Source organism: Gasterosteus aculeatus, chromosome 8 (genome assembly GCF_964276395.1).
Source record: "Gasterosteus aculeatus chromosome 8, fGasAcu3.hap1.1, whole genome shotgun sequence".
Taxonomy (NCBI): domain Eukaryota; kingdom Metazoa; phylum Chordata; class Actinopteri; order Perciformes; family Gasterosteidae; genus Gasterosteus; species Gasterosteus aculeatus.
In genome coordinates, this window is record NC_135695.1 from 1234605 (window position 1) to 1260182 (window position 25578).

The 25578-nt window shown below is 43.8% G+C and overlaps 1 protein-coding gene across 2 annotated transcripts; it reads right to left on the reverse strand.

Annotated features, from left to right (window-relative positions):
* Positions 1 to 7223: 7223 nt before the first annotated feature.
* On the reverse strand, positions 7224 to 25291 carry cherp (calcium homeostasis endoplasmic reticulum protein). Of its 2 annotated transcripts, XM_040184023.2 has the most exons (20): positions 25089 to 25291; positions 22731 to 22904; positions 22129 to 22167; positions 20089 to 20243; positions 18751 to 18888; positions 18509 to 18660; positions 17926 to 18037; positions 17717 to 17806; positions 17072 to 17264; positions 16702 to 16856; positions 16063 to 16317; positions 15731 to 15941; positions 15404 to 15642; positions 15018 to 15151; positions 13341 to 13427; positions 13032 to 13184; positions 10059 to 10172; positions 9879 to 9973; positions 9572 to 9757; positions 7224 to 7829 (listed from the first exon to the last, which is right to left on the reverse strand). In XM_040184023.2, the coding sequence occupies exons 1-20, from the start codon at positions 25111 to 25113 to the stop codon at positions 7792 to 7794; spliced, it is 2745 nt and encodes a 914-aa protein (XP_040039957.1). In that variant the 5' UTR covers positions 25114 to 25291; the 3' UTR covers positions 7224 to 7791. The 2 variants fall into 2 exon arrangements, with proteins under 2 accessions (XP_040039957.1, XP_040039958.1); XM_040184024.2 differs by lacking the exon at positions 22129 to 22167 and having other exon boundaries at positions 25089 to 25279.
* Between the last annotated feature and the right edge of the window lie 287 nt (positions 25292 to 25578).

Genomic DNA, 25578 nt, shown 5'->3' on the forward strand with positions numbered 1-25578 from the left:
TAAGTTAATATTACTAACTCTTTTAAAGCCATCGACAAAAAACAAAACAGAAATACCGTCAAATTACGAGTGTCCGGGTGATGGCACAGGTCTACTACTTTCACCCAAATGGATTTTTTCTCTTTACCCTCTTCCACCATCCAGCCCACTGTCTTTAATTCCATGCTGTAACAGTTACTCACCCGGTACAATTAACTATCATGGTCCTTTACCGTCCACCAGGCTCATTGGGTCATTTCTTGGAAGAACTGCACATTATCCTGTCCAATTTCCCTGAAAATGTCCCTCCACTCATCCTCCTGGGTGACTTCAACATCCAGACAGAGAAGTCATCTGACCTCTAACACCTACTTTCTTCCTTCGCTCTGTCACTCAGTCCCTCTCATCCTACTCACAAAGCCGGCAATCACCTTGACTACATCTTCACTAGAAACTGCTCTACCACTAACCTCTCTGTAACTCCACTTCATGTCTCTGACCACTTCTTCATCTCTTACTCCCTTCCACTCTCTATAACTAACGACCCCATCAACTGACTCTGTACATGTTTGTCGCAACATTCGCTCCCTCTCTCCCTCCTCCCTGGCCTCCTCTGTTCTATCAGCTCTCCCTTCTACTGACTTCTTCTCACTCTTGCATCCGAACGCTGCTGCTGAGACTCTCCTCTCAACTCTTTCCTCCTCTCTAGACTCTCTCTGCCCTCTTATGACCCGACGGACTGGCAAATACCCTCCGGCTCCGTGGCTGTCTCAACCGGTCGGTGCCATGAGAGCCACCATGCGAGCATCGGAAAGGAGATGGCGTAAATATAAACGACCTGATGACCTGCTTGAATTTCAATCTCTTCTCTCCTCTTTTTCTGCTTCTATCTCTGCTGCCAAAAGTTCTTTCCACCAATCCAGAATTGAATCTTCATTTTCTAACCCCAAAAAACTCTTTTCGATCTTCTCCAATCTCCTCGAACCCCCTAGTCCTCCTCCACCCTCCTTCCGGGAGACTACTTTACCAAGCAAATACCTGACATACGCTCCTCTTTCTCAAACCCACCTCCTACTACTTGCGTCCCACTGACTTCACCTCTATCGCCCTCACTTTCCTCTTTCACCCCCGTCTCCTAATCAAATTCTTACCCTAGTAACCTCTGCCCGTCCGACTACCTGCCCTCTTGACCCCATTCCATCACATATTCTACAATCTATTGCTCCTGACCTTCTTCCTTTCCTCACCTGTCTCATCAACAATGCTCTGTTATCCGGCTGGCTGGCACAAAACAGGAGAAAAAGCAGTAACCGAAATGGCAGAGAACCCTTACACACTTCCTCCCACACAATGGTGGTCGGTACGCAGACTCTAAACACTCTGCTAGTTGTCAGCACGAAGAGAAAAGCGAGACCACTTAACACTGGGTCCAATTCAGGCTCTTGGCAGGTCTCCCTGCTACCGCCATTCGACCTCTGCAGCTCATCCAGAATGCAGCAGCTCGACTGGTCTTTAACCTTCCCAAGTTCTCCCACACTACTCCACTCCTCCGCTTTCTTCACTGGTTACCGTCAGCTGCCCGCATCCAGTTCTAAACATTGGTGCTCACGTACCATGCTGTGAATGGATGGGGTCCAGCTTACATCCAGGACATCAGTAAGGCCGAGATCCTCCTTGTGGCAGTGGCAAGTGGGTGGCATCAAACTTGAGAGCCCCACCCCCTACACGGAACCCGCCGGTCCAAACCTAAAATTAGCCTCTGAAATAAGAAGACGGGGGCTCACGTGTCTCAAATAAAATTAAATAAAATTAAATATTTACAGCAGCTGACCTGTCGTACAAATAACATTTGTTTCTGGGAAAAATTGGCTCCTCCCACCCAGCGTGCCGTCGTGACGCCGACTGATTTACTGGCGATTGCCGCTGCCTGCCACAAAGTTGCCACCCACTTGCCACTGCCACAAGGAGGATCTCGCTGTCACTCCAGGACCTGGTCAAACCCGACATTCCGACCCACACTCTCCGCTCTGCATCTGATAAACTGCTTGTTCCTCCTCACTGAGAGCAAAACACTTGACTAGATCACCACTCTTTGCTGTCCTGCTCCTAAATGGTGGAAGGAGGTTTCTGAAGACATCAGGACCACAGAGAGCCTTCACATCTTCCGCAGCAAACTAAAGACACACCTCTTCAGACTCTACCTCCACTAACACACTAACAAATTGTAGCACTTAAATCTATATCAATAATAATATATAGCAAATTGTAAATTGGCTTATTTGAGGAAATTGCACTTTCTTGTTTCTTGTTCTTCTGAGTTTGTATCCCTATGGTTGAATGCACTCAAGTCGCTTTGGATAAAAGCGTCAGCTAAATGACATGTAATGTAATATAATTCCGCCAGGGCCCCATCCTCTTTATTGCTTACATGCTCCCCCTCTGCCTTGTCATCAGAAAACATGGAATGTCCTTTCACTGTTATGCCGAAGACACACAGCTCGACATCAAGACTCCCCCAAGCCCCTCTGCAGCCATGTCATGTTTCACCTCTTGTCTAGGGGAAATAAAGGCATGGAGGAGCAACAACTTTCTCCAGCTAAACCGAAGCCCTCTTGTTGGCACTCCACACCAGGTTCAGTCTTCCTCCATTACCCATCTCACCTGACAGTCAGGTCATACTCCTCTCCTCCAGTTACCGATCTGGGAGTTAGGTTTGACCCTCACCTGACCTTTAATGACCATATCAAATACCTGCTCAAAACCTCCTTCCAACATCTCCAAACTCTGCCCCACTTTGACCCAGTCAGATGCAGAGAAGCTTGTATCTCCTCAAGACTGGACTACTGTAATTTGGCAAGAATATCCTGAAAGTACAATACATCCAAAACAGCGTTGCCACGATCCTGATGAGAGTTTGGAACTATGAATACATAACACACATCCTACGCTCACTACATTGGCTCCCTGTCTCATTCCAGATTGACTACAAAGTTATACTACTCACCTATAAATGCATAAATGGATATGCACCTCCCTACTGTATCTGCAAAACCTACTCACTCCCCAAACCTCCATCCGCACCCTCAGATCTGCAAGGAGCTCGCTTCGCAGGGTCCCCAACACGCAAGGTCCCCAAGCTCTGCACTTCGATTCTCAATGCATAACTTCCAAGCCAAGTGATTCTATATTGCTGTGTTTGTATGAAAGCTAGTATCCATGGGGTGTGGATGTGTTTGTCAGCAAAAATATTACTAGGTCTGTCAGAATAAATCAACCTATGGAGAATCCTTAGATGCCCTCATGGTACAGCAGTCAAATACTGTCAAGTACTGTTTTTGTTAAATCAACAGCCCAGAAATGTACAAGAACATCCATCCATCCATCTTCACACCGCTTATCCTGCAAACAGGGTTGCGGGGGGGGGCTGGAGTCTATCCCAGCCAACTTTGGGCGATAGACAGGGTGTTAGGGGACACCCTGAATTGGTCGCCAGCCAATCACAGGGCTAACACAAGAACAGTGTCTCAGTAATACATAGAGATCATCAGGAATCAAAAAAGGAAGTGGTAGTGAGAGGAAAAATTGAGATGGAGGTGAAGAACTGGGGAAGAGGATGTAAGATGATACAATAAAAGTAAAAGGTTGTGCAGATAAAAGTAGGCAAGCTGAAGGAAAAAGAAGGGGAGATAATAAGTGAAGGGGGAGGCTATGAGAAAAAGGGGGAGAAACGAACAAACCTCAGAGAATGGAAAGCTAGAGGGTGCCATTGAAAGCATCAAAAGTTCTTTTGTGTTCCCTGGAAACATATGGTGCTTCCTGCTAACTCAAAGAAATAATGCATCAATTGAGGTTTGCACTGCAAAAGGAACTGAAGAATACAGCAGGTGTTTGGAGACTGTCTGAGATTTGAAGTGATGAGAACACAGACAATAAAACCCACCTTGTGTCCCTGATGGATAAATGGCTCTACTTAACACCTGGTCTTAAATTCTAACACATGAATTGCCATTGCAACTGCAAACAACAGTTTGCAATTGTACCATACGTGATACCTAGCTTACTACCTATGCATGATTAAAATAAATGTGTTACACCCTAGATGTTACAATTGACAGTGTAGTCTAACTTTTACAGCTAATGTAAAATGGTTGGATTTTATTAGCTTTGGGCCACAAGTACAAAGACTGCTCAGTGTGTTAACGAGGTGTTTAGCGGATTACACAAATTCAAAATATCTATGTGTGCTTGCACTGCATAGTATCAATACCAGTATGATTTATTTTGAGGACAAATAATTAATATGTCAAGGATAGTCACAGGAGGACTCAAGTACACATCAGAAGATGTGTTACATCTTCTTTGGGAATCCGAGCTAGGCAGTATTCCTATTACCTGTATTTAAAATATGTATTTTAATTACTTTTGAGAATTTGTATTTGAAAGGGCGGATAAAAATCTTAAGTGATGTAACAAAATACTAGTGTCACGGTGCTGATTTTATGTCATGGACATGGCTGACAGCGTACCTGGTGGGACCTGGAACCATTTTGATGATATTAGAGTCTAGCCTGTTGTTCAAGTGGGGAGCATCAAAAGTTCATTTGTGTTCCCTGGAAACATATGGTGCTCCCGCTAACTCAAAGAGAAATAATGCGGTATCAATTGAGGTATGCACTGGATCTTTTGATGCAACTTTTGATGCTTTCAATGCTTTCAATGGCACTGTGACAGGTTTAATGTTCAGAACAGGCACCCTCTAGCTTTTCCATTGAGTGGGGAGCATAATCGAATAATAACTTTAACTAATACAATTTTTGGAAGGTAGAGTGTTTGCTGGTGGTTGAGTAACAACAGGAGGGTCAACAATTAGGGTCTTATTCTCATGAGAGGAGGATGCCTCATATTCAGGGTCCTCCTCAACATCATGCTCTGTCTCAGACACATTCTCCTCTATGTCACTTTCGTGATCAAAGAGCTGTGACAACACCTTATTGACAGAACATCTTTCTTTAGAAGTCATTTTCAGTTGAGGGGGAGCAGAATAATAAGATAGATGCCGGTGCTGCGCAAGCTTTTATAGCACTCACAGGCGGTCGGTCTCATAGTAGCCCCTTGTGCAATTTGTTACAAATGTGTAGTTTGGTAGATTATTTGATAATATACTGCAACTGCAGATTTTGTGTCTGAACTGTGGACGACCTTATATGTTTTATACAGCTAAATTGACCCCAAAGAACACAAAGCGATATGGTTGTAGAGTGTATCTTAGTGACAGGCGAGGAGGGGACGTGCACAGACTAATGTAATGTATTGCCTTTGCGTCCTTCCGCCGTATCTTAGCAGGGAAATACACAAATTCAGCAATATTGGATATACAAATCGATAGAATAATTGTAATCATACATTAATTACATTTATATCACAGATTAGTGGACAAATATTTATTTTTGACTGTCCACTCTAAGCTGCAGAGCTGCTTGAGGCAACTGTAAGAGGTGGAAGCTGGTCTGCAGCTGGTGCGCTCTCTACGTTGCTCCCGGATGCGGTTATCTGGCGGGTGGTTAGGGAAATTAGAAAGTCTAAGCGGTCCGTCTCCTCCTTTGTCACTAGCTCATCGCTGACATTTTCCGCTAACCCGTAGACAAAAACACTTTACAAGCCTGTGTCCTCTCACCCAATCTCGTTTCCTCTACAAATAGTGTAGGAACGACAAATTGGTGACTCTTTCTCCCATAAAGCTGTGGCCCACTGAGCAGCCTTTCCCGTAACTAAACTGGTGATGAAAGCAATACGAGACTTATCTGTAGTGTATGTAGTTGGCTGCGGCTGGAAAACCAGGGAACATTGCAGGAGGAAAGCAACGTCCCAGTGTTGGTATGTACGGCTCCTTGTTTGGAGGATAAACTTGAAAAAGATATGACCGGGAATAACATTGGTTATTTCCCTGTCTGGCGGCCAACGTATGTTTCCGATTGAAGATGCACCCCTACGCTACAGCATGTACCTTTTTGATGGTAATTTTACTATTCAAGCGATACAACGAAAATATGGAAATACTGTAATTTACGCATTTTTTGTTTCAAACAAAAACCGAAGTGGGCGGCCGTTTTCGTTGTCCAAACAAAAAAACTACCAAGTTGGATTTTCGAAAATTCAAACAAGTAAACAAGTCGTGGAGGGATGGCAGATTGCAGCCGATCACCCTCTCTGCAGAGCGGATGACACGCTGCATGCTGCCCGTGTCCTTGGCTGTGGCTGCAGCGTCTTTGGCAGGTTGAATTTCCTCAGCTGCCTCCGGAAGGACAGCCTCTGCTGAACCATTATTCAAATTAAAATCTTCCTCTGAACCATCTGATTGGAACCAGCTTTCCATGGATCATTACTGGGCCAAGTGTATCAAAGGTTCTAAAAGCTTGTTGAAATCTTATTTAGCTTCAAGATACACAACCGAAAACACTCATCAGAAGCACACACCAGCAGACCAGCATTAACCAGCAACCGTTTTTTAGCAGGAATATGTCCACAAACCCCGTGAACTCTACCCTGAAAGTGTGATTCCATTCAGTAATTTGGGGGGGTGGGGCTACAAATGCAGCCAACCACATATCAGATGTAGCCAATTGGTCCCATGACTAACTGTTTGTAAATAAATGCAACACCCAAGCACAATTAAATTGAACATTTCAAATTATTTTAGATACAAATATGTGGATTTCTACATTTATTAACTCAAAATATATCTGCATTAGATATTGATTTGGAAACAATCATTTCCCAATACATCACAATATTGATTTTTTGAATCCTTCAGTGTGCATTTTGTTATTGACCCCAGATCAAACCATTGGGATTTATGTTTGTATGAATCTTCAGATGAATTAAATGTAGCCACACAATGACAAAAGACAGGCAGCCAAGGAATTGTGAAATGTCACGGTTTGTATTTGGAAGGATAAATGTCAATGTTGACATTACTATTAGGTCATGACTCAATAAGCATCATAATCTATATCATAAATTAACTTAAGTCAATTATTAGACATATAGGTATCATTTTGACTTTTTGTTTTCTTTGTCTGGCTTACACATCACTTTAATGCGGATGCTTTCTCTTACTTTTATTCAAAGCCTGTATCGTCGTATTATAAATGTGTTCTCTAATCGGATGTCAAAAGAAGAAATTACCACCTGTGGACTTTTGTATATTTACATATAATTCCCCCCCAAAAAGAAAAAAGGGCACGTTTGTGAGTCAGTGATGTTTATTTGGTCGTCATGTCACTAGTTAAGTTTGTGGAGAAAAAGACACTCGTTATATCTACAGAAGTAAATGTGAGTCTGCATTGTTTCTGGAAGGAAAACCAAACATTTCTCAAACACATTTTTGTATTTTATACAAATTACCATGAAGGGCAAATTCGATGCATTACATTTTTCTGATTAGCGCTAACTGGACTCTTAACCAATAATATCTAGGCCGAAAATAATTTGTATGTAAATATGAATAAAAATGTCCACGTGTCCAAAAACACTGCCTTGATATTCAGAACATTTGGTTTCTTTATATTCTCAATGCTTAAATTGTAAGAGGTCTGATGCTCTTCCATACCAGTCATGTAAAAGCAACATGTCTTTCACCCATCGCTGCAGAGTGGGCTGATGAGTTCTGTGGTGTAAATGGTGTTATTGCTGACAGCCCAGACCACTTCACCGCTTCCAGCAGTCGCTTCTGAGGAGAGATGATGCCTTTCACTGGACTCAAATTCAGATCATAGGTGCAGGCGGCAACAGGGAAGGAGGACTTTGATGACTTCACTCAGTTGGGGGGGGCTCCTGGGGTTCCCGATTGACTGTCAAGAAAAGAAGACTATCCAGTTATCCAAGGAGCACGGTGATGTCACAGCTCATCAACAGCCACTCTAACATAAAGATGTCCTTCATTCAGAAACACAAAACAAGGACTCATGTGATGCCCAGTACCATACTTTTGTGAAATAGTATAATATTTATCTTAACTTTTTCATATGGCGGGCCCATGAGGGTGTGCCAAGTCATATTCACAGGGTTCATACACATTTTGACCAGTGGTTTTCCATAACTTTTCCATGACTTCAAACAAAATTTCCATGATCCAAATAAATGTGAAATCTCAGTGTATACATGTATATGTACAATGTATACATTGTACATATACAATTCAGTCTCAAGATGTTATAATTATACAATTATCCACTATGGATGAGTATCGTTTGGGGTTTTCCTGATACCAGTGCTAAAACGATACTTATAAAACATACCGGTGCCTAAACAGTGCCTAAAACAATACTTGTTTTCCATTATTTTACTTCAAATTATGGACAATACATACATGTTCAATACATGAACTGTTTACAGTAGACACAGTCTCTGCAAGAGCCAGAAGTGTATGTATTAATCAAATGAATCAAATGATCTCCTGTCATTCGAGGAGGAAAATTAAGTCACGTGTCTGCAGCGTAATACGGCTCAATGACAAAGAACACCGAAGCAACGCCGCCACGCCCTCTGTTTACAACTTGGAACTGCTGCTAGCAGACGGGCAGCGCACGTACAGCGCCGGTGGCCGAAGAGAGAGACGTGCTGCTCGGCATGGTGGCTTCGCTAGCAGTCGCGCTCTGATGGGGTTTCTGTAGTAGCTTCGCTAGCAGCGGCGCAGTGATGTCTGCTTCCTTTAGCACAGGTCGTTAATGCCGCTCTCCCATGTTTAAAATATATAATGTTCCGCCTCCACATTTACTCTTTTTTTGTCGTAACTCATGAGATGCACTTTTCCATATGTAGCCAACCACGGTTAAATCTACACTTCCCTGACACTGGATGATTCCTGAGCTACCGAACTTTTCAGATAAGGCGTGTTTACACAGTCGCAGTGCAAATTATTTGCGCTGCGAGTATCAGAGCGTCCTGCGTCTCTTTAAAACCATATGAATGATTTCAAACGTAATCTTAAATGAACCACATGACCATAGAAATATAACAAATTTCCATGACTTTTCCAAAACTTTTAGGATTGTATTTCTTTCCAGGACTTTTCCAGGCCTGACATTTTGAAATTCCAGGACTTTTCCAGGTTTTCCATGACCGTACGAACCCTGTATTCATCTAACAGACCAGAGTAAATGAGCAGAATTCACGCCCAATAACAGCACATCGGGCTTCTGGGTGTTTTCATGCATGAAAGTGGCACACAAGAATAATAAAATAACTTTACATATAGCAGTGGATTAAGGGAGCAAAGGATGGGGAAAAAACCTACTTGGAGATTCCTACTGTCACTGAAACTAGTTTGATATAAAAATATTTTTTTTAAAAGATGTCCGATTGAAGAGTGCACGAACAAAAGAACGCCTTCTATAAGAACACGCGGGTTTGGATAATAACCAACTGCACAGGACTCCTACGACCGAAGTGACGGGTACTTAAGAGAAATCTAGTTTCCTCAACACTGTGTCCTGAAAGTCACTTGGTTTGTACAGTCTTTTTTTGGGCCAGCACCATGACTGAAATGGCTCATCTTGGCGGTTAAGAGTAAGCAGCATTCCATCATATGTACCTTCTTCTCGTGCCTTCATCCGGGCGACAAAGTTGTAGCTTTTGTTCCTGCGATAGTTCTCATAAGGGTCGTCCAGTGACACCCCAACACCTTTAAATTGGTCCCACTTATCCCTGATGTCTCCTCCTTTGATGGGGTCCTGGATCCCCTGTTCTTTGGCCCCCAAACCCCCCGAACCACTCCAGCCTAGAGCACAACAACACAACAACAGCAAGCCATGACTGTATACTGCATGTGGTTCACATGTACATGCCTACATTTCAGGAGACCATCAGATCACAAACATTGCCAATATTCTAAAGCATACCCATCTTCATGAGCAGCTGATGGCCCTTGTTCTCTTCACCGAGCCTAATGTCTGCAGATGGTTTGGAGGGAGCGGCAGCCGACACGGATGTGGAACTGTAGAGAGCAGGAGAGGTGGTAACCTGAACTACAGTGGGCATGAAAATGTTCCCTCAGGAAAACATCAGCGGCAAGTACTTACCCAGGAGAAGAACTCTGGGTTTTGGGGCCATGGCGTCTCTTTGCGGGTGAACGTGATCTGGATCTGGAGCGAGAGCGACTCCGACTCCGGGATGATCGGGATCCACTCCTGGACCTGATTAAGGTAGGTTACGTAGATTACTGGAGCAGTCCCGCTTTGTACTTGTTTTTGCATTTTCATTAAGGTGGGGTTTATCAAGGGAAAACAATACTTCATTTGGGGAAAAAAGAAAGGGAAAGAAAAGAAATGCAAAAAAAAGAAAAACAGAAGGGTCATGCTCCTGGCAGAGGCCAGGGAGAAAAACACACCAAACACAAACCATTACCTGTGCTACACAAAAATAAACAAATACACACATGACAAAATATTTGCAACACACAAACAATTGTCATTCAGGTCAATCTTATATTTTGTCCAACTGACAGATTATAGTTTTATGCCGCTGTTCTTGTCATAACCTTTCTTAGACTTTGATCAAAGGTTAAATTTCAGCCCAGTTTCCTACAGAAGGTGGGTCGGGTTGTGACCATTTACGGGTAATTGCTTTCTATGCTGCTACTGTTAGTATTTTTAGGAGGTACCTATAATTTCCTGTTATTTCTTCTGGTAGATAGCCTAAATAGAATGACTTGCATGTGAATAGGATCCGGTGCCCAAGGATCTGCTGCATAGTTCTCCAAATATTTTCCCAGAATACCTGTATCTTGGGACAGGCCCAAAATATATGATGGTGGTTTGCTCTTTTTCCCGCCACATCTTCTCTAGCATGTTTGGTTTATCTTATCTTAGGTAAGTAAGTTTGGTTTCTGGAGATAAAAAACGCGAACACGGTTCTGGTCCTGGTTCTGGTGAAAGTAACTTAGACTAGTCACATTTATTTTAAAAATAGAAAAGGCTCTTCCAAATCTTCCATAGTACTGTCATCTTCCACATGAAAAGAACAGATCCGTTGCCAGTAGAGTTTTAGAACCCAGCTAAAAAAGGAAGTAGAAAACAGTGTTGCACAGTTCCCATTGCTGATTTTCTGCTAATTTTTTCTCCCATCTCTCCTTAATATATATTGTATACTGTACCTCTCGCGATTGCCTGGTAAACCTTTGAAATCACTGATTTGGAGCCTCCTTTGTATACACCTACTGTTAATTTAATTATTTGATTCGTTTTTTTTAATTCCCCTTTCATTCATTTCTTTTAAAAAGTACTGCCGTACCTGTAAGTATCTGAAAAAGTTGTATTTTCCCTTCAGTATATGAAAATGTTGTTATTCATTATTGTACAGTAAGCAGTGTTACCTTTATTCATCCAGTACTTGAATCTAGCGTCTATACGGTTTGGTTTGAAATCGGAGTTTCTTTAGTTGGTTCCATAGGTTGAGTTGAGGTATAAAATCAAACTAGGTATATAGGATAAATAAAATAATGGGATTCAGATGATTTCTATGAAATAGCATTAACTTATGGTCTGCAATCATCGCCTGCATTGGAAAACCTTTGCATTCTTTTTCTTTTCCCTTCTAAGGTTAGGCAGAGACATCCCGCCTCCCTCCTTATTAATATATTAAGATATTTGTCGGTCTCAGTCCTTGAGTTGGCTGGTTGGGATTTTGACGGGTAATGCCATGAACAGATATAGTAAACTAGGCAAAATGTACATCTTTGCGATTTCGATTTTTGCACTTATACGGAATAGAAGTGTTGACCAGTAACTTAGATCTTCTTTAAATGTTTTTGTTTACAATGTCGTAGTTTTTTTTATACAGATCACTCTTGCCGTGGGTTAACCACATCCCACAGTATTTAATTGCCTTCAGAGACCAATTGGCAGGTAGTCCTTGTTTTATAATTGGTGGTGAGTTTTAATCAAATATTTTTTTTGCATGTTTAACTTGTATCCTGAGATCTAAAAGATTAAGGAGGCAGGTATCTGGGTCTTGGATGTATAGTAATACATCATCAGCATAAAGTACTATTTTATGTTCCTTATCGTTTATCGGGATTCCATTTAAATAAATACGTTCTCTTATTACTTGTCCCAAGGCTTCTATGTAGAGTGCAAAAAGGGTTTGGGGAGGAAGGGCATCCATGATGGGTGGATCCAATTTTATGCGATCAGTAAGAAGTCCATTAATCGTGATTCTAGTGGTCGGGGCATACTCAAAATTTAATCGCAAAAAAACGAAACGTTCTAAGACCGAACACAGATATTCCCAATTGACTCGGTCAAAAGCCTTTTCTGCATCTAAACTGATCACCATGGCGTTTCTATCTTCTATGATATGATAAGATCGTCTACTATTATCTTGAGTTTGGCGTCACCGGACAAAACCAGTTTGATGGTAAATTAGATCAGGGATAAAAGAATCCAGTCTCCTGGAAATTATGAATCAGTAGTTTGTAGTCCTGATTTAAGATCATAATTGGCCGGTATGAGCGGCATAGCATTCTGTCCTTGCTAGCTTCGTTCCAGGAGGGTGGAATTTACATTTTCTCGTGTGTCTAATTAAAGGAATTCAGGAGTACTGGAGTCAGTTCCTCCTTAAAAAGGTATTCTACCATTCTGCTGGTAGTCCAACGCTTCGTGGTGTCTTATTGTCTTTTCATTACAGTATCTAGTTCTTCATTGGTAATCTGTGCTGTCAGGTAGGCATTCTAATGTTTTCCAATTGAGGGTAGGTCTATAGCTTTAGATTCCTGCTCTGGCTGTGAGTATAAGGTCATGTATGCCCGGAATGAGGAGTCAATCTCCGTCCGAAGTACTAAATATATTGGAGAGTGATCAGAGGGATTTTGAGTTCCTATATTGCAGTTCCGGATCCTGTGTCTATCATTCTGAAATATAGTCTATCCTTGAGAAAACTGCGTGAGGTGCAGAGTAGTAGAGTGTAATATTTTTCTGATTAGCCCTGCTTGGTTCATGGCGGAAGCAGCACTACGCTATGTTTCGTATAAATGTGGAATATGTGTGTTGGTTGACCTGGATCGGGAGTAGGAGCGAGACCGGCTGCGGGAGTGGGAGCGGGATGATCGAGACTGGGACCTGGAGGACTTTGAGGAGCGGGAGCTTGAGCGAGATGAGGACCTCCCTCTGCTGCGGGAGTGACTGCTGGACCGACTGCCTCCGTGACCACTGGAAGGAGGTGGGGGAGAGAGCATCACATTGTGGGTCAGCTGGGCTCCAATTTCATTCCACAACAAGTGGGGACGGTTCGTGGAGCTGTGAACAGGATGAACACTGCCATAGCAACGTGAAAGCTTGGACAGACACATACAAAGTGAAGCTCACCTGTTGCGTTTCTCCTGTCCTTTTTTCCTCCGGGCTCTCATCTTGGCCCTGAAGAACTCATAAAGTCCGTTCTGCTCCCAGCCTTCACTGGAAGAGAAATAAACACAGCTCGCTGAAGACTACGAACAGAAAACAGCTGCACGACACAGAAGCTGCTGAACAGATCTGCTACTAATCCCAACGTAAAAAACAGCTGATCGGACACATGTCAGAGTACTGGAGCAACAGACTGAGGAGCTTCGATTCAAACATGTTTTAACACTGTACCTCAACTGTCTAATGTAATGGTACTATTTTATTGACCTGCAAGGTGATCAGGTGCATTTGGAGTTGTACGAACCGGCTCAGTCTCAGTGTTATGCTAATTAACAAAGTTAGCAAAAAATACCACGACTTCAAAACATATTGTACACAACACTACAATCTTCTCCGTTTCAGACATTAAACAACCAAGTGGATGCACACCCATCTCCTCCATGCACTTGGAGGAGCTAACATTTTTCTCCTTCCGAAGTGGATCATGAAGTACATATTACCTTTTTCATGCTACGTGTTCCCGCTTCGGCAGTCGTTGAGAATCACTTCAACACTTGGGAACCGAGATACAACATCTCCATGGACAGCAAGAGTCTACAGCCAAACCAGAGCTACAGCCATGGAGCACCTGACGAGAGCAGGTACAGGTGTACCACAGCTCAACGCTGTGTTGTTACTACCAAGCTGCTGCTCCACCACAGTGTTCTGCTCGTTCTCTTTGCAATGTTGGAACTCTAAATCCTCGTTTATTTTGTAAGAAATAAGGAATAATGTCATCTGTTTTAATAAAGAGTATGTGCAGTGCAAAATAGTCAAAATGATGCATCATTACTCATAATTGCATCGTAGCACTCTGAATGGAGATGTGCTGAGAGATCCCCACCACTACTGGTTGGTACCACTGCTAACATGTCAATGACAACAAGCATGCCGTTAAAATTGAAATTACTGAAAAGCGGGAGCATGTGACTCCTCTCTGCTCCAGGTATTTTGTTGAAACCCGTCCTCCAAGGTTTAGCCAGATGCACGCTGTCTATTTGCATCAGAAAAGGGCTTTTTCAAAAGCACAGCTGCAGGTCAGCTAGGCTACGCTGTATCGTAATGGGCTAATGTGCGGCGAATACCAATGAGGAAGAGAATTGTCAATCCTGCCTTTGACTTTGATCAAAATTGATTTCCTGATGAATTAAAATAGTCACATGCTGATCATCATTACTGAGAAGGCGACCCCGAGGGGTGTGCTGGGCCATTGCTGGAAAGAGAACTTTTTACTGGTTATGAATGTCAAAGTGACGCCTCTGAAGAAGGGGCTCCCCTGCGGTCAGATCTCTAGCAGGGGGTAGAGAGCAGCTCTTCAACACTGACACTACGCAGCTGGAGGCCATGTATTATTAAGAAGGAAGAGGGCTACTTCATAGGTAATGTCACAGTGCTTAAAGTCAAACCTGCTGATACATCTAAAACTCTGCGGCAAACTGGGTTCTGTAAATGGAGGTTAAGAATGATCTTTATTTCAAAAGGCAGTTAAAGGGGTGGTACAATTAGTATTTTTGAATGTAATGTAATTTTAAATTCTGTCTGATTTGTCTTGCTGAGAGTTTACTTGTGTGTGTGTGTGTGTGTGTGTGTGTGTGTGTGTACCTGTTCCTAGGCCGATCATGGGATGGAGGGCTGTAGAAAGCTTCCACAGCGGCTAGCAGCCGATCACTAGGCGGCATGGGGGGGGGCAGCCGGATGTCTTTGGGGTCCAGCGGTTTATAGTCACAGTCCTCCAGCTGAGCAAGACACAAAGAGGAAACATGCAGGTTAGAGTCCAATTCTAAAACTCTTTGATTAGATTATTCAACTTTATTGTCATTGCACAGGGTACAAGTACTGAGGCAACAAAATGCAGTTCAACATCCAACCAGAAGTGCAAAATAGCAAAAAGTGCAGAGTATGTGCATATGTAATTGCCGATTTGTTTATTATTGTGTCATAAAAAAGAATCATCAACATGATCATCGTGTCCGAATTATGGGACGTACTTTGACTAGTGGAGCCATGAGGCCAGCCGGCAGGTCGAAGTAGGGTACGTTGGGCACCAGGCTGGGGTCGTCTTGCACTGGCTGCTGACGATGACGCACTTGGGGGGAATGGCCATTGAAGCCGTGTGGGGGTGGGCCAAAATCTGGGTGCTGGCCTCCACCCCACGGAGGATGCTCAGCTGCCATACTAGGGGGAGGCAGCCGTTGAGTGGGATGGTGGTGGGGGGGACCTGGCATGTCTGGCAAATGGAATACACGAGAGGAGTAAATAAATACAACAGGTGAAAAAATGAGTGGCTGTCAATCACTCGCTGCCTCGGGACTCACCTGCAGGGTAATCTCCCTGAGCATAGTCGAAGCGGTGCGGGGTGTACGGCGGCCTGTCATAGTGGTGTCGCGGAGGAAAGTCGTCCTGCATAAAGCGGGGTGGAAAGCGTCCAAAACTGTGTGGTGGTGGTGGTGGTGGTGGTGGTGGGGGCTGGTTGAAAGGAGGTGGCTGCTGGTGTGGAGGGAAGGGCCCTCTGAAATGAGGAGGTCTCTGTAGAAAAGCAGGTGGGACACAGGGCAGCAAGGGAAAATAATTATAAACGTAGAGTAATAATGCAATAAAGAAATCAAATTAAAGAAATAAAAGCAAAGCTAGTCCATCTAGAACATACCTGGATGCGTGGAGGAAACTGAGGCTCCCTCTGGCCCCATGGGGGCTGGTCAGGCTGGTTCCCCCATGGCGGCTGCTGGTCATATGAATTCCAAGATGGAGGACCTTGGTCAGGGCCCCCAGGGCCGCTCCAGGGGCCGCTTTCTCTGGGTGGACCTCCACTCCAATTTCCTGGTTCTCTCTGCTCATTCCACATTCCCTCGTGGCTGGTCCAAGGAGGGCAGGGGGGGGGTGGCTGGTTTGGGTCAAAAGGAGGCTAGGGAAAAATAAGCGAATAAGAGAAGGGCCTGTACATTGTGATATACCGTCACAGGAAGGTGGGACCCACGACGTCTTGTCACAGTACCACCACCCACCACTGTGGCTACATGAGTGCACAAGGTGGAATGCAGGCGTTACAGTAAACTAGGATAGGAACCAAAGCTGCAGCTGACTGCTGTTCACTTTAACCTTTGGCAGAACGTGCTGACAGCAGCTACTCAGACACTGTAACGCTTCTGTACTCTAAAGCTTGTAAAATGAATTGTCATCAAAAGCAAATGGTATAGCGCATAGACCTGATTGGAGGAATGCGTGTTTCTACTGAAATAATGTTCCATTTAAAAAGTTCACTGCGCAAACACTTGTAAATATAGTTTACCGGTTGGTTGGGGTTCCAGGGGCCCAGGTGCTGAGTGTCGTACCACCCAGGCTTGTTATTGGTGATATCGGAAGGCCCACTGGTGTCCTGTGGTCTGGATGAAGCCCCATCAAACTCTCCTGGAGGAAGTACAGCCATGGGAGGCTTCACACCACCTGCAACCACAACAACATAATGCAGAGCAAACATACATTGTAGAGCAGATTACAGACCAACAAAACCGTAACAAGATTTGAAACTTCTTTCCACAAAAATGTTGAGTAAGACCTAACTTGTATTTTACGCAGTTTATAGAATCCCAAGCATTTGGGTTTTTCTGCAACAATAATTGCATTTATGCACCAAGCCTTCAGTGTGTGCCTGTTCTCACCAGCTTTGGTGCTCAGCGGCGGGGCCTTTTCAAGCTCAGCTCGGGGAGCGAGCTGAGCTGCCGAGGCAGAAAGCGGCTGCTGCTTCAGGCTGGCAACAAACTCCTCGTGCTGGGATTTCAGAGCCTGGATCTGCTGCTGGAAGGCCAGTTGGATGGGTTGCACTGCCACAGCATACTCCGTAATCAGAGACGCCTGAGAGAGGGACGTTATCTGACACTTAATCAGTGAAACAAAATCATGACTCCACACAGAAAAAGGTCCTGGGTTCAAACCCCCCCCCAGCAAGCTTTCTGCGTGGGTTGTCTTTGTGCTGCCTGGGGGCTAACTGGTGACTCTCCTGAAGGTGTTTGAGTGAATGGTGCGTGTGCGTCTCGGTCGGCCCATGTCTTTGGACTGTGGGAGGAAGCCGGAGAACCCGTAGAGAACCCACGCAGACACGGGGAGAACATGCAGACTCCACACAGAAAGGCCACTGGGCGGAGTCAAACCCAGGACCTTCTTGCTGTGAGGCGACAGTGCTAACTACCACGCCACCGTGCCGCCCTAACAAATTCATCAAATACTTTATTTTCTAGGTTGACCGTCAAATTGTGTGAGATACTTTTGAACTTGTATGAAAAGGCATGATTAGTTCATGTACTTACTTGGTACTGCCCGAGGCCCAGGGCTGGATTCTGGAGCTGCTGAATGGTCTGCTCGTCAAAATAGCCATTCTTCTCCCACAGCTGCAGCAACTGGGAAGGCACAGCAGCTTCAGTAAGTATCCCACCCACGTTTGCAGAATTGATAGATCCTAATTATTCGGAGAATAAGAGTGTTCCATGATGTTAATAAAACTATTTAAAGTGCTCACCCTGGTAATCTTCTGCTGTTTCTCCTCCTCCACTGCCAGAAAGCTAGTGCAGTAGATGGGAACCACAACATTCTGCAGAGCGGCCAACAGATCCTTCTGCTGCTTCCGCTGGCTGTGAACACACACGTGGACGCACATTAGAGAGGAATATATCCAATCGCTTTTTAATGCCCAAGTGAGCCTCATTATTCAGGATGGGTTTTATTATTGGGCCGAGGCTTTACTGGTTGGAGATGCACTTCTCAGCTTTAGAGGCCGACCGGTCACATTGAAGTGTGTGTGTGTGTGTGTGTGTGTGTGTGTGTGTGTCTCAGAAGTTCAGCAAACCTCCCAATTCAATTTTTTCACAATTGATCTTGCATGTTTCATTTTGTAAATGTTTGTTTGATTCTAACACTTTGAGTGTATGTTGTGTTCACAAAATATACACATTCCACTGAGTGGAATCAACTTAAAAAAAGTTAATCTGCAATTGGTACTTAATAACCAAAACGTATGCTGGTCTAAAGTCGTCTTAATACTGTTGTATTATGTTAAGGTGGGTTATAGAATAGTCCATGTGAACATATTTTGGTTTGCGTACCAGTGATGGAGAACGTCATTGGTTAAATAGATGAGATGTAGGCGGAGCTCAAAATGCGCTCCATCCGCAGTGATGCGGTTGCGAAGATGTGATGTCATCAGTTCACAGTGGTGTGGAGTCTTGGCGTTGTTGAACATCCAGTTCTTACCCGCCTGACCGGAAGACAAACATGAGTGAGCCATCAATATTTTAGGGATGTACGAACATAAGCGTCCTTAAAAGAGTCTCAAGGGCCGGCTTACAGAGATGGCGTCTTTGGTGCAGGTGTCTATGATAGGCTGCAGCAGGTTGTCCAACTCTGTGATGTCCAGTTGAGTTTCTAGCAGCATTTTCTGAGTCCGCTGCTCCATAGCCAGAGCTATGGCTGCACTCACTTGTTCCTTTATTAGAAAGATAAAAGCATCAGAAAAGTCAACCACTCTTCCACAGTCTGCCACTGCACGTCTTCAAGGGGAATGGGAGCTGACTGGTTGGAACCAATGGTAAAGGAAGACCAGCGGTGGCCCAGGAGGTAGAGCCAGGGCCATTGACCACAAAATGTTTCATTCAATTAATTCTGTGTAGTCCCTAATTCGCCCCTAATCACTAATTAGCCTTGAACAGGGGTCTCAAACTCGCGGCCCTCGGGCCAATTGCGGCACTCGGGACGATATTTTGTGGCCCCCACCGTAATATGAAAGTTTAATGTTAGTACGGCCCGCGAACAGAACACAAGTGCCACTTACACCTTTAATTTTACCTACACCCCCCCCCTGTCGACCGTACCGTTCGCCATTCGCCACCCCCCCGTCAACCATAATGGTTCGGTCGAGGTGGGCTGCATCTGGCTCGCACCTGAATTGAGCTTGAGACCCCTGGCCTCGAGGGTTCATTTCTAATTAGTTTCAACAGTTAATAACAAAGTGACCTGTACCTAATACAGACAGACTACGCAGTTCATATTTCTTATATTTGTTGGTCTGTATCCCCTGGTATTTTCAAGTGGTATAATGTCATTTTGAAATAGATTACAGGCGAGTCATTAAGAACAGTAATACTCGTACAGAAGGAAATAATATATGAATAGGTACCTAGGTAGTTTTATTAGGTTAAGAGCGAACATCGTTCCCTTATTCCCTCACTTAGAACGCTCTGAAGGATTTAGTAATATGTAGTTTCAGATTGAACCAACTAAAAAACCCTCCGTCCTCTCCAAGCTACTACTCCAATTTACTCTGATCAATACTGCGTTAGAAATAAGTTTGTGTGTAGTTGGAGGAGTTCAGCCTGAAAGAGTGCAGATGAGATGCTCACTGCAGCAACATAATTACACCAAAACATTAGAAACTAAGAACACAAATAAAGTCACGGTTCATCGCCACACACACACACACACACACACACACACACACACACACACACACACACACACACACACACACACACACACACACACACACACACACACACACACACACACACACACACAGAGAGAGAGAGTTTTCTCTAGCATTATATTGGTGGGGTGCCCCCTCCACCCCCCAGAAAGTCTGAAGGTGGGGGTAGTTTTAGGGTTCTGGCTGCTAACGCTCTATCTGTACCTGTCGGAGTGTGTGCAGGTGCTGCTCCTGCTGCTGCAGGTTCCATTGGCTATGTTGGATGAGCTCATCAAGAGACGGCACTGCGGGCTGAGGAATCATGGGCAGCGTGGGAGGAGGGATATCAACCACGTCTTTGGTGCCTGGGATGTACATTTCTGCAACAAAAGAAACAGGAAATATCACATTTCCATTAAAAGTACTTCATATACACAAAAATATTTCAATGTAAGTGACCTCAAAAAGTTCTAATAAGAGGTTTTGGCTTATACACAGCAACCTGATTAAACATCTCAAATATAAGTGAAAATAATTTAAATGATATGCAATCAGCGCCAACATAACACTACAGAGGTCAAGGCGTCGAGGGAAGGCGCCAAAGTGCTGTAAGGACATATGTTCCAACCTCAATCAAAAAGATCAGAGGCTCTAAGGTAGCACACACACACTAAGGTACACCTTACTAGTAAAAGCTTGGACCCCCCTTTGCCTTCAGAACTGTCTTAATTCTTTAACATGTTGTGCTTTCAGATGTCTTCTGCATTCCTTGCTTGTAACGAGTGGTTATTTGAGTTAGTTGCCTTTCTATCTCTACAACCAGTTTGCCCATTCTCGCCCTGTTTGGTGGAAGAGAAATCTGACTATAACCCTAAAAACACCATCTCCAACGTGGGGCTTGGAGGTGGAACGTCGTCCTGGGGGCGTCGCTCTGCTGTGAGGACACCAACTCAAGGGTGGAATGGACAGGGCCATGCACCGTGAAAGGCTGAGAGACAACCTCCTTCCTTCAGCCGGCACACTGTAAAGGGGTCGTGGATGGGTCTTCCAGCACCACAATGACCCACGACATACTGCCAAGATACCCCGTATCAGCCGACCAGACTTGAGCCAGTTACTCTAGCATCAACATACCAGATAGAGGGGGCTGGTGAAGGACAAGGAGAAGAATAGTTGGACGACAAAAACAGGAGGAGAGTTACGCAGTTAGCATTGGAATCCAACGGTCAAAGAAATGTATAAACTAATGTGTTGTATCATCACCTCGTTAGAGTCTCTCCGGAAAGAGCTTAGTTTATTTGAGTGTGCCAATAAACCTCTGTGAACGGAAGAATCCAGATCTCCAGTGTGCTCAATGGGTGTGTGTTAAGTTAACTGAAAAGTGTGGGTCCTCATCTCGAGTCATTTAGATATAGTCAGTGAGTTAGAGAATAATTGGATAATAACTAACGATAGTTGAAACTATGAATAAATGAATCCACAACACAACGAAGGAGTAACACAGGAAGAAGCACATTAAGGCCATGGAGTGGCCTAGCCAGTCGCCAGACCTTAATCCCATAAAACGTTTTTGAAGGGAGCGGACACTTGCCAAGCGAAGCAAGACTGCTGACCAACTACAAGAAAGGGCTGACCTCTCTGCTCCACCAAGTACTGAGGCATGTTTTCTTAGGGGATCAAATACTTATTTCCCACAGAAGTATGTTATTAGCGCCCAGGGTCGTTCCTGAAGCACGCCGATTTAATAGAATACACAGATGATGCTGTGATATTATAGCTTTGCTCATATAAGCATCAGTCCTTCCTGACTCTGTCTGTGTAAACTGGACAGCCTGAATCACGGCTTTAATGTCTACACATTGGTCCTTATACGATTCCACGTCTGTGAATGGTCAGATGCTGCAAACTCCGCCCCTTTATACGAACGAGAGCACGAGCAGACAGTTGATAACCAGCCTTTAGTCTCTTCTTTGTCTAATCAACATACAGCATTAGTACAGAAAGTGATATCATCAGTAAAACTTCTAAAAAATTGTTCACAAACTCATAAAAAAAAAAACTAAACTGCTAGTTTAGTTTTTTTTCTTCTCGGAAGATAGATAGATACTTCCAAGCCTTCCATCTATCTATCTATCTATCTATCTTCCGAGAAGAAAAAAACCTAACAGTTTAGTTTTTTTTCTTCTCGGAAGATAGATAGATACTTCCAAGCCTTCCAAGTGTAAATTGAATTTGATGCGGACAAATCTGGTTCCCAATAAATACCTTCAGAGTTATACTCCTCCCCATCATGGGCAGAAGGATCTAAGTGAAGAAAAGGAAATGGTAATACAGTAATGCATTTTAGTGGTATCACATGACTGACACAATAAGGTGCCAGTAGAAACAGGCGGACAAAAGCCAGATTGCACTGATCCAACAATTACGGTTTACTTTAAGCATCACAGTGGGACAAAGTTTGACGATTTTTATCTGCAGATGTATGAAATCAAATATATGTATCAAGTTGTTAACTCACAGAAACAGTGTACTTATTCACAGTTACTGTTCCTTCGCATTAGTGAGTTACAAAGAGCACTCCCAATAAGAGGCACAGTTCAATCAATCCCAACTCTGCTTTCAAATAGAGATAGGGCCCAGAAGATGAAGGAAGCGTCTTGTTTTTATCAAATACTTATTTCCCACAGAAGTATTTTATTAGCGCCGAGTGATTTACTACACTGTAAATCACAGCATCATTTCCATTCAGTTGCGTATTTTAATTAATTTCCTGAAGGAATAGCATACATCACCAAACATTACAACATCGCAAACAGATCTATGTGTAAATTAGGGTTTTATGGTCGACTGTCCTTGTCACTACATACGTCGTTGGTGCTCCAGAGCCAGCTTGCACTTGTAGTAGCTGAAGTAGTCTCCCCCAAAGAGGAAGGAGAACTTAGGGTTGTCCTTCTGCTTCTCCATTGTCATCTTTTCAAACTCTGGCCCGTTCCGAGCGACAAACTGGGCCAGCTTGTCAATGACATTCCTCAGTTCTTGATCTGCACCAGGAAAAAAGAGGCGGCAAAAAAAGATAAGAGCTCAAGCAGCTGGGACAAGAGAAAACATCCAAAACGCAGCAGGTAATGTCGATAATTCATGCTTCTCTGAAAACATACTGTTGTTTTGTACCAATCTGAATAAGATTAAAAAGTCATAAATGTCCTATTATGGAATAACTCATTGCTTGTTTTAGACACCAGAGGCCTCATTTATAAACATTGCGTACGCACAAAAGAAGGCGTACGCCGCTCTCTACGCAATAATTGGTATTTATAAAAAGCAAACTTGATGGAAAAATGTGCGGTCCTTCACGCAAGCTCAGACCCATGCGTACGCACAAAAGCGGGTGAAATGAGAACCGTCGGCAAATGCAAGAAACACGCAAACGTATGTGAAAGTGTAAAACTAGACGTGTGTAAATGAAATGCCAATACTGCCTCTCATAACACAAACACCCGTTTGATCGATCTGCAGCGTAAAACAAACAAATACAAATTCTTCAAAAAGAAAAGTGAAATATGTTCTGAAATAATATCGGCATGTTATAAAATTCATCCTCAAAACACAGCTGTTGCTTGTCAGATGCAATCAAACGGACGGTAATAAAATGTCATGATGCCATCACAATGCGCGAAATGGCTGATCCAAACGTGCCTCGACCCCCCTGACGCCGATGGCTGTGTTGGCCCAGACCCGGTCCCCGATCCCCAATCATTGCCGCCAGTCGCTCATCAAAAGGGGACAGCTCTGGTGTCCCCTTTCTCGACCCATGGCAGACAAACTTTGGCGATGGCGCGCTAAACGCTTTTTTGCATCCACTTTGATGTCAGACCATTTTTTCTTTATTTCGGCCACGGTCCGAGGTTGTGAGGTTGCAGCGCTGCTCTGCAAAAAGCATTTTACTTCTCCTTTCCACCTCGCCAATGATCACTTCGACTTGACACTGAGTGAAGTTACGTTTCTTCGTTTTCCTCTCAGTGTTTGTCATGATTTCGCAATCGAATATTAATTTGTGGGCGTTCCACAGACTATATATGGGCAACTATGGGCGTGACACGAAGCCGCGAAAGCTGCGCTGCATTTAGAAGTGATTGTGATTTATTAAGGGAAAACTGCGTAGGATGTGCGTGCACACAGTTTTAGAAGTCTGAATATTTCTGTGCGTACGCACGTCCTACGTTTCATCCGTATGCCACTTCTGGCGCAAATCCTACGCAAGGTTTTATAAATGAGGCCCCAGCTGAATATAAAAAACATTTTTATAATTAATATGAAGCAAAGTCTAACTTCACAAATATAACTGAAAACGGTTCAAATCTCAATCGAAGCTGTGAAAAGGGACATATTGCTTGAGGCCTCAGCATCCTCTTCGTTTGCCTTGGAAAACAAGAAAATATTTGTACACTCGCATAGTAAGAAGGAGTTTCAATGAGTACTAATCTCACAGAAAAACCAAAGAGGCGCAAGCTCTGTTTATCAACAAGAGATGGACATGTCAGTTGCAATATGTGCTGTGGATGCCCACATTTAAGTGTACAAGAATCCAACAGAGCTGCCAAAACTAAAACAGGTGGAGGGCCGCGAGTCTGAGGGACACAAAGAGCTGGAGGCTCGGGAGCCTGAGGAGACACACTGAAACGGGTGGAGGACCCGCGTTTGAGAAGGGAGCATCCTCATTAAGTCCACACTAATGTTCTACGTCCATGAGTCTTAGTCCGCGCTACCCTCGGCCCATAACGTTACATTAACAAATTAACGCTTTAAGAGGAAGAGGGGGGTACCAGTAAACTTAAATGTAAAATAAATGTAATCAATTCAGCTGTGAAAGTAGGCGAATGTTAAATTTAAGAACTAACGTTCCAGTTACCGATAACGACGTTTAGCGTTGCGGTTAGCTATTGCGCTACAATGCTAACGTCTATCATTGTGCATGCTGCGCTGGTTTATTTAAGCACCGGGAACCGTCTCACACACACACACACACACACGCATAACGTCGGTATGTTCACATGCGGCTACTGGTGTTACGGAGTTGGCCGAAAGGTTAAGTTACATGCAGGAGTAATGTATTTTGTTGAATAACGTTAGCTAGGGTAGCATGGTAGCTAGCTAGCGTACGATGACAATTGTACAACGTACGGTTAGCTGACGCTAACTTAGCGTTACGTGACGTTACTGCTCACCTTCGGGGGCATTGGGGATATCCATGATTTTTTAACGTTACGGTAGATCCGTTGAAACCTAATAGATCAGACCATTCAATTGATATTTTACTACTTGATTTAGATAATTGACCAGAAAACAGCGTTGTCCCAGTAACGTTGACCGGAAATAAATTAAATTCCTTCAATGACGTATGATGACCCGCCCTACTACGCTTTTGATTGGCTAGAGGTGGCTCTTCTTCTGTTGCTGTTAATGGTGGTTGGCAAACGCCTTTAGGTTGCATTAGCGCCATTAACTACTCCGCTTTGTGGACTAGACCAGTGGTCCCCAACCACCGGGCCGCAGACTGCTACCAGTCCGTGGGCCATTTGGTACCGGGCCGCACCACAGAAAAAAATATATATATAAAAAAAAATTATATATATATATATATATATATATAGATATTTTTTTTTCTGAAAAATGTTTTATTTTGAAAATTGACCGGCTTTTATGTGCGCTCGTCCC

Excerpts from the sequence above, each read along its gene's own strand:
- cherp (XM_040184023.2), bottom strand. The coding sequence starts at position 25,113 with ATGGATATCCCCAATGCCCCCGAAG. Across the intron at positions 22,905-25,088 it reads TATCCCCAATGCCCCCGAAG|ATCAAGAACTGAGGAATGTC; the intron begins GTGAGCAGTAAC and ends TTCCTGGTGCAG. Across the intron at positions 7,830-9,571 it reads GATGAAGGCACGAGAAGAAG|TCAATCGGGAACCCCAGGAG; the intron begins GTACATATGATG and ends TTTTCTTGACAG.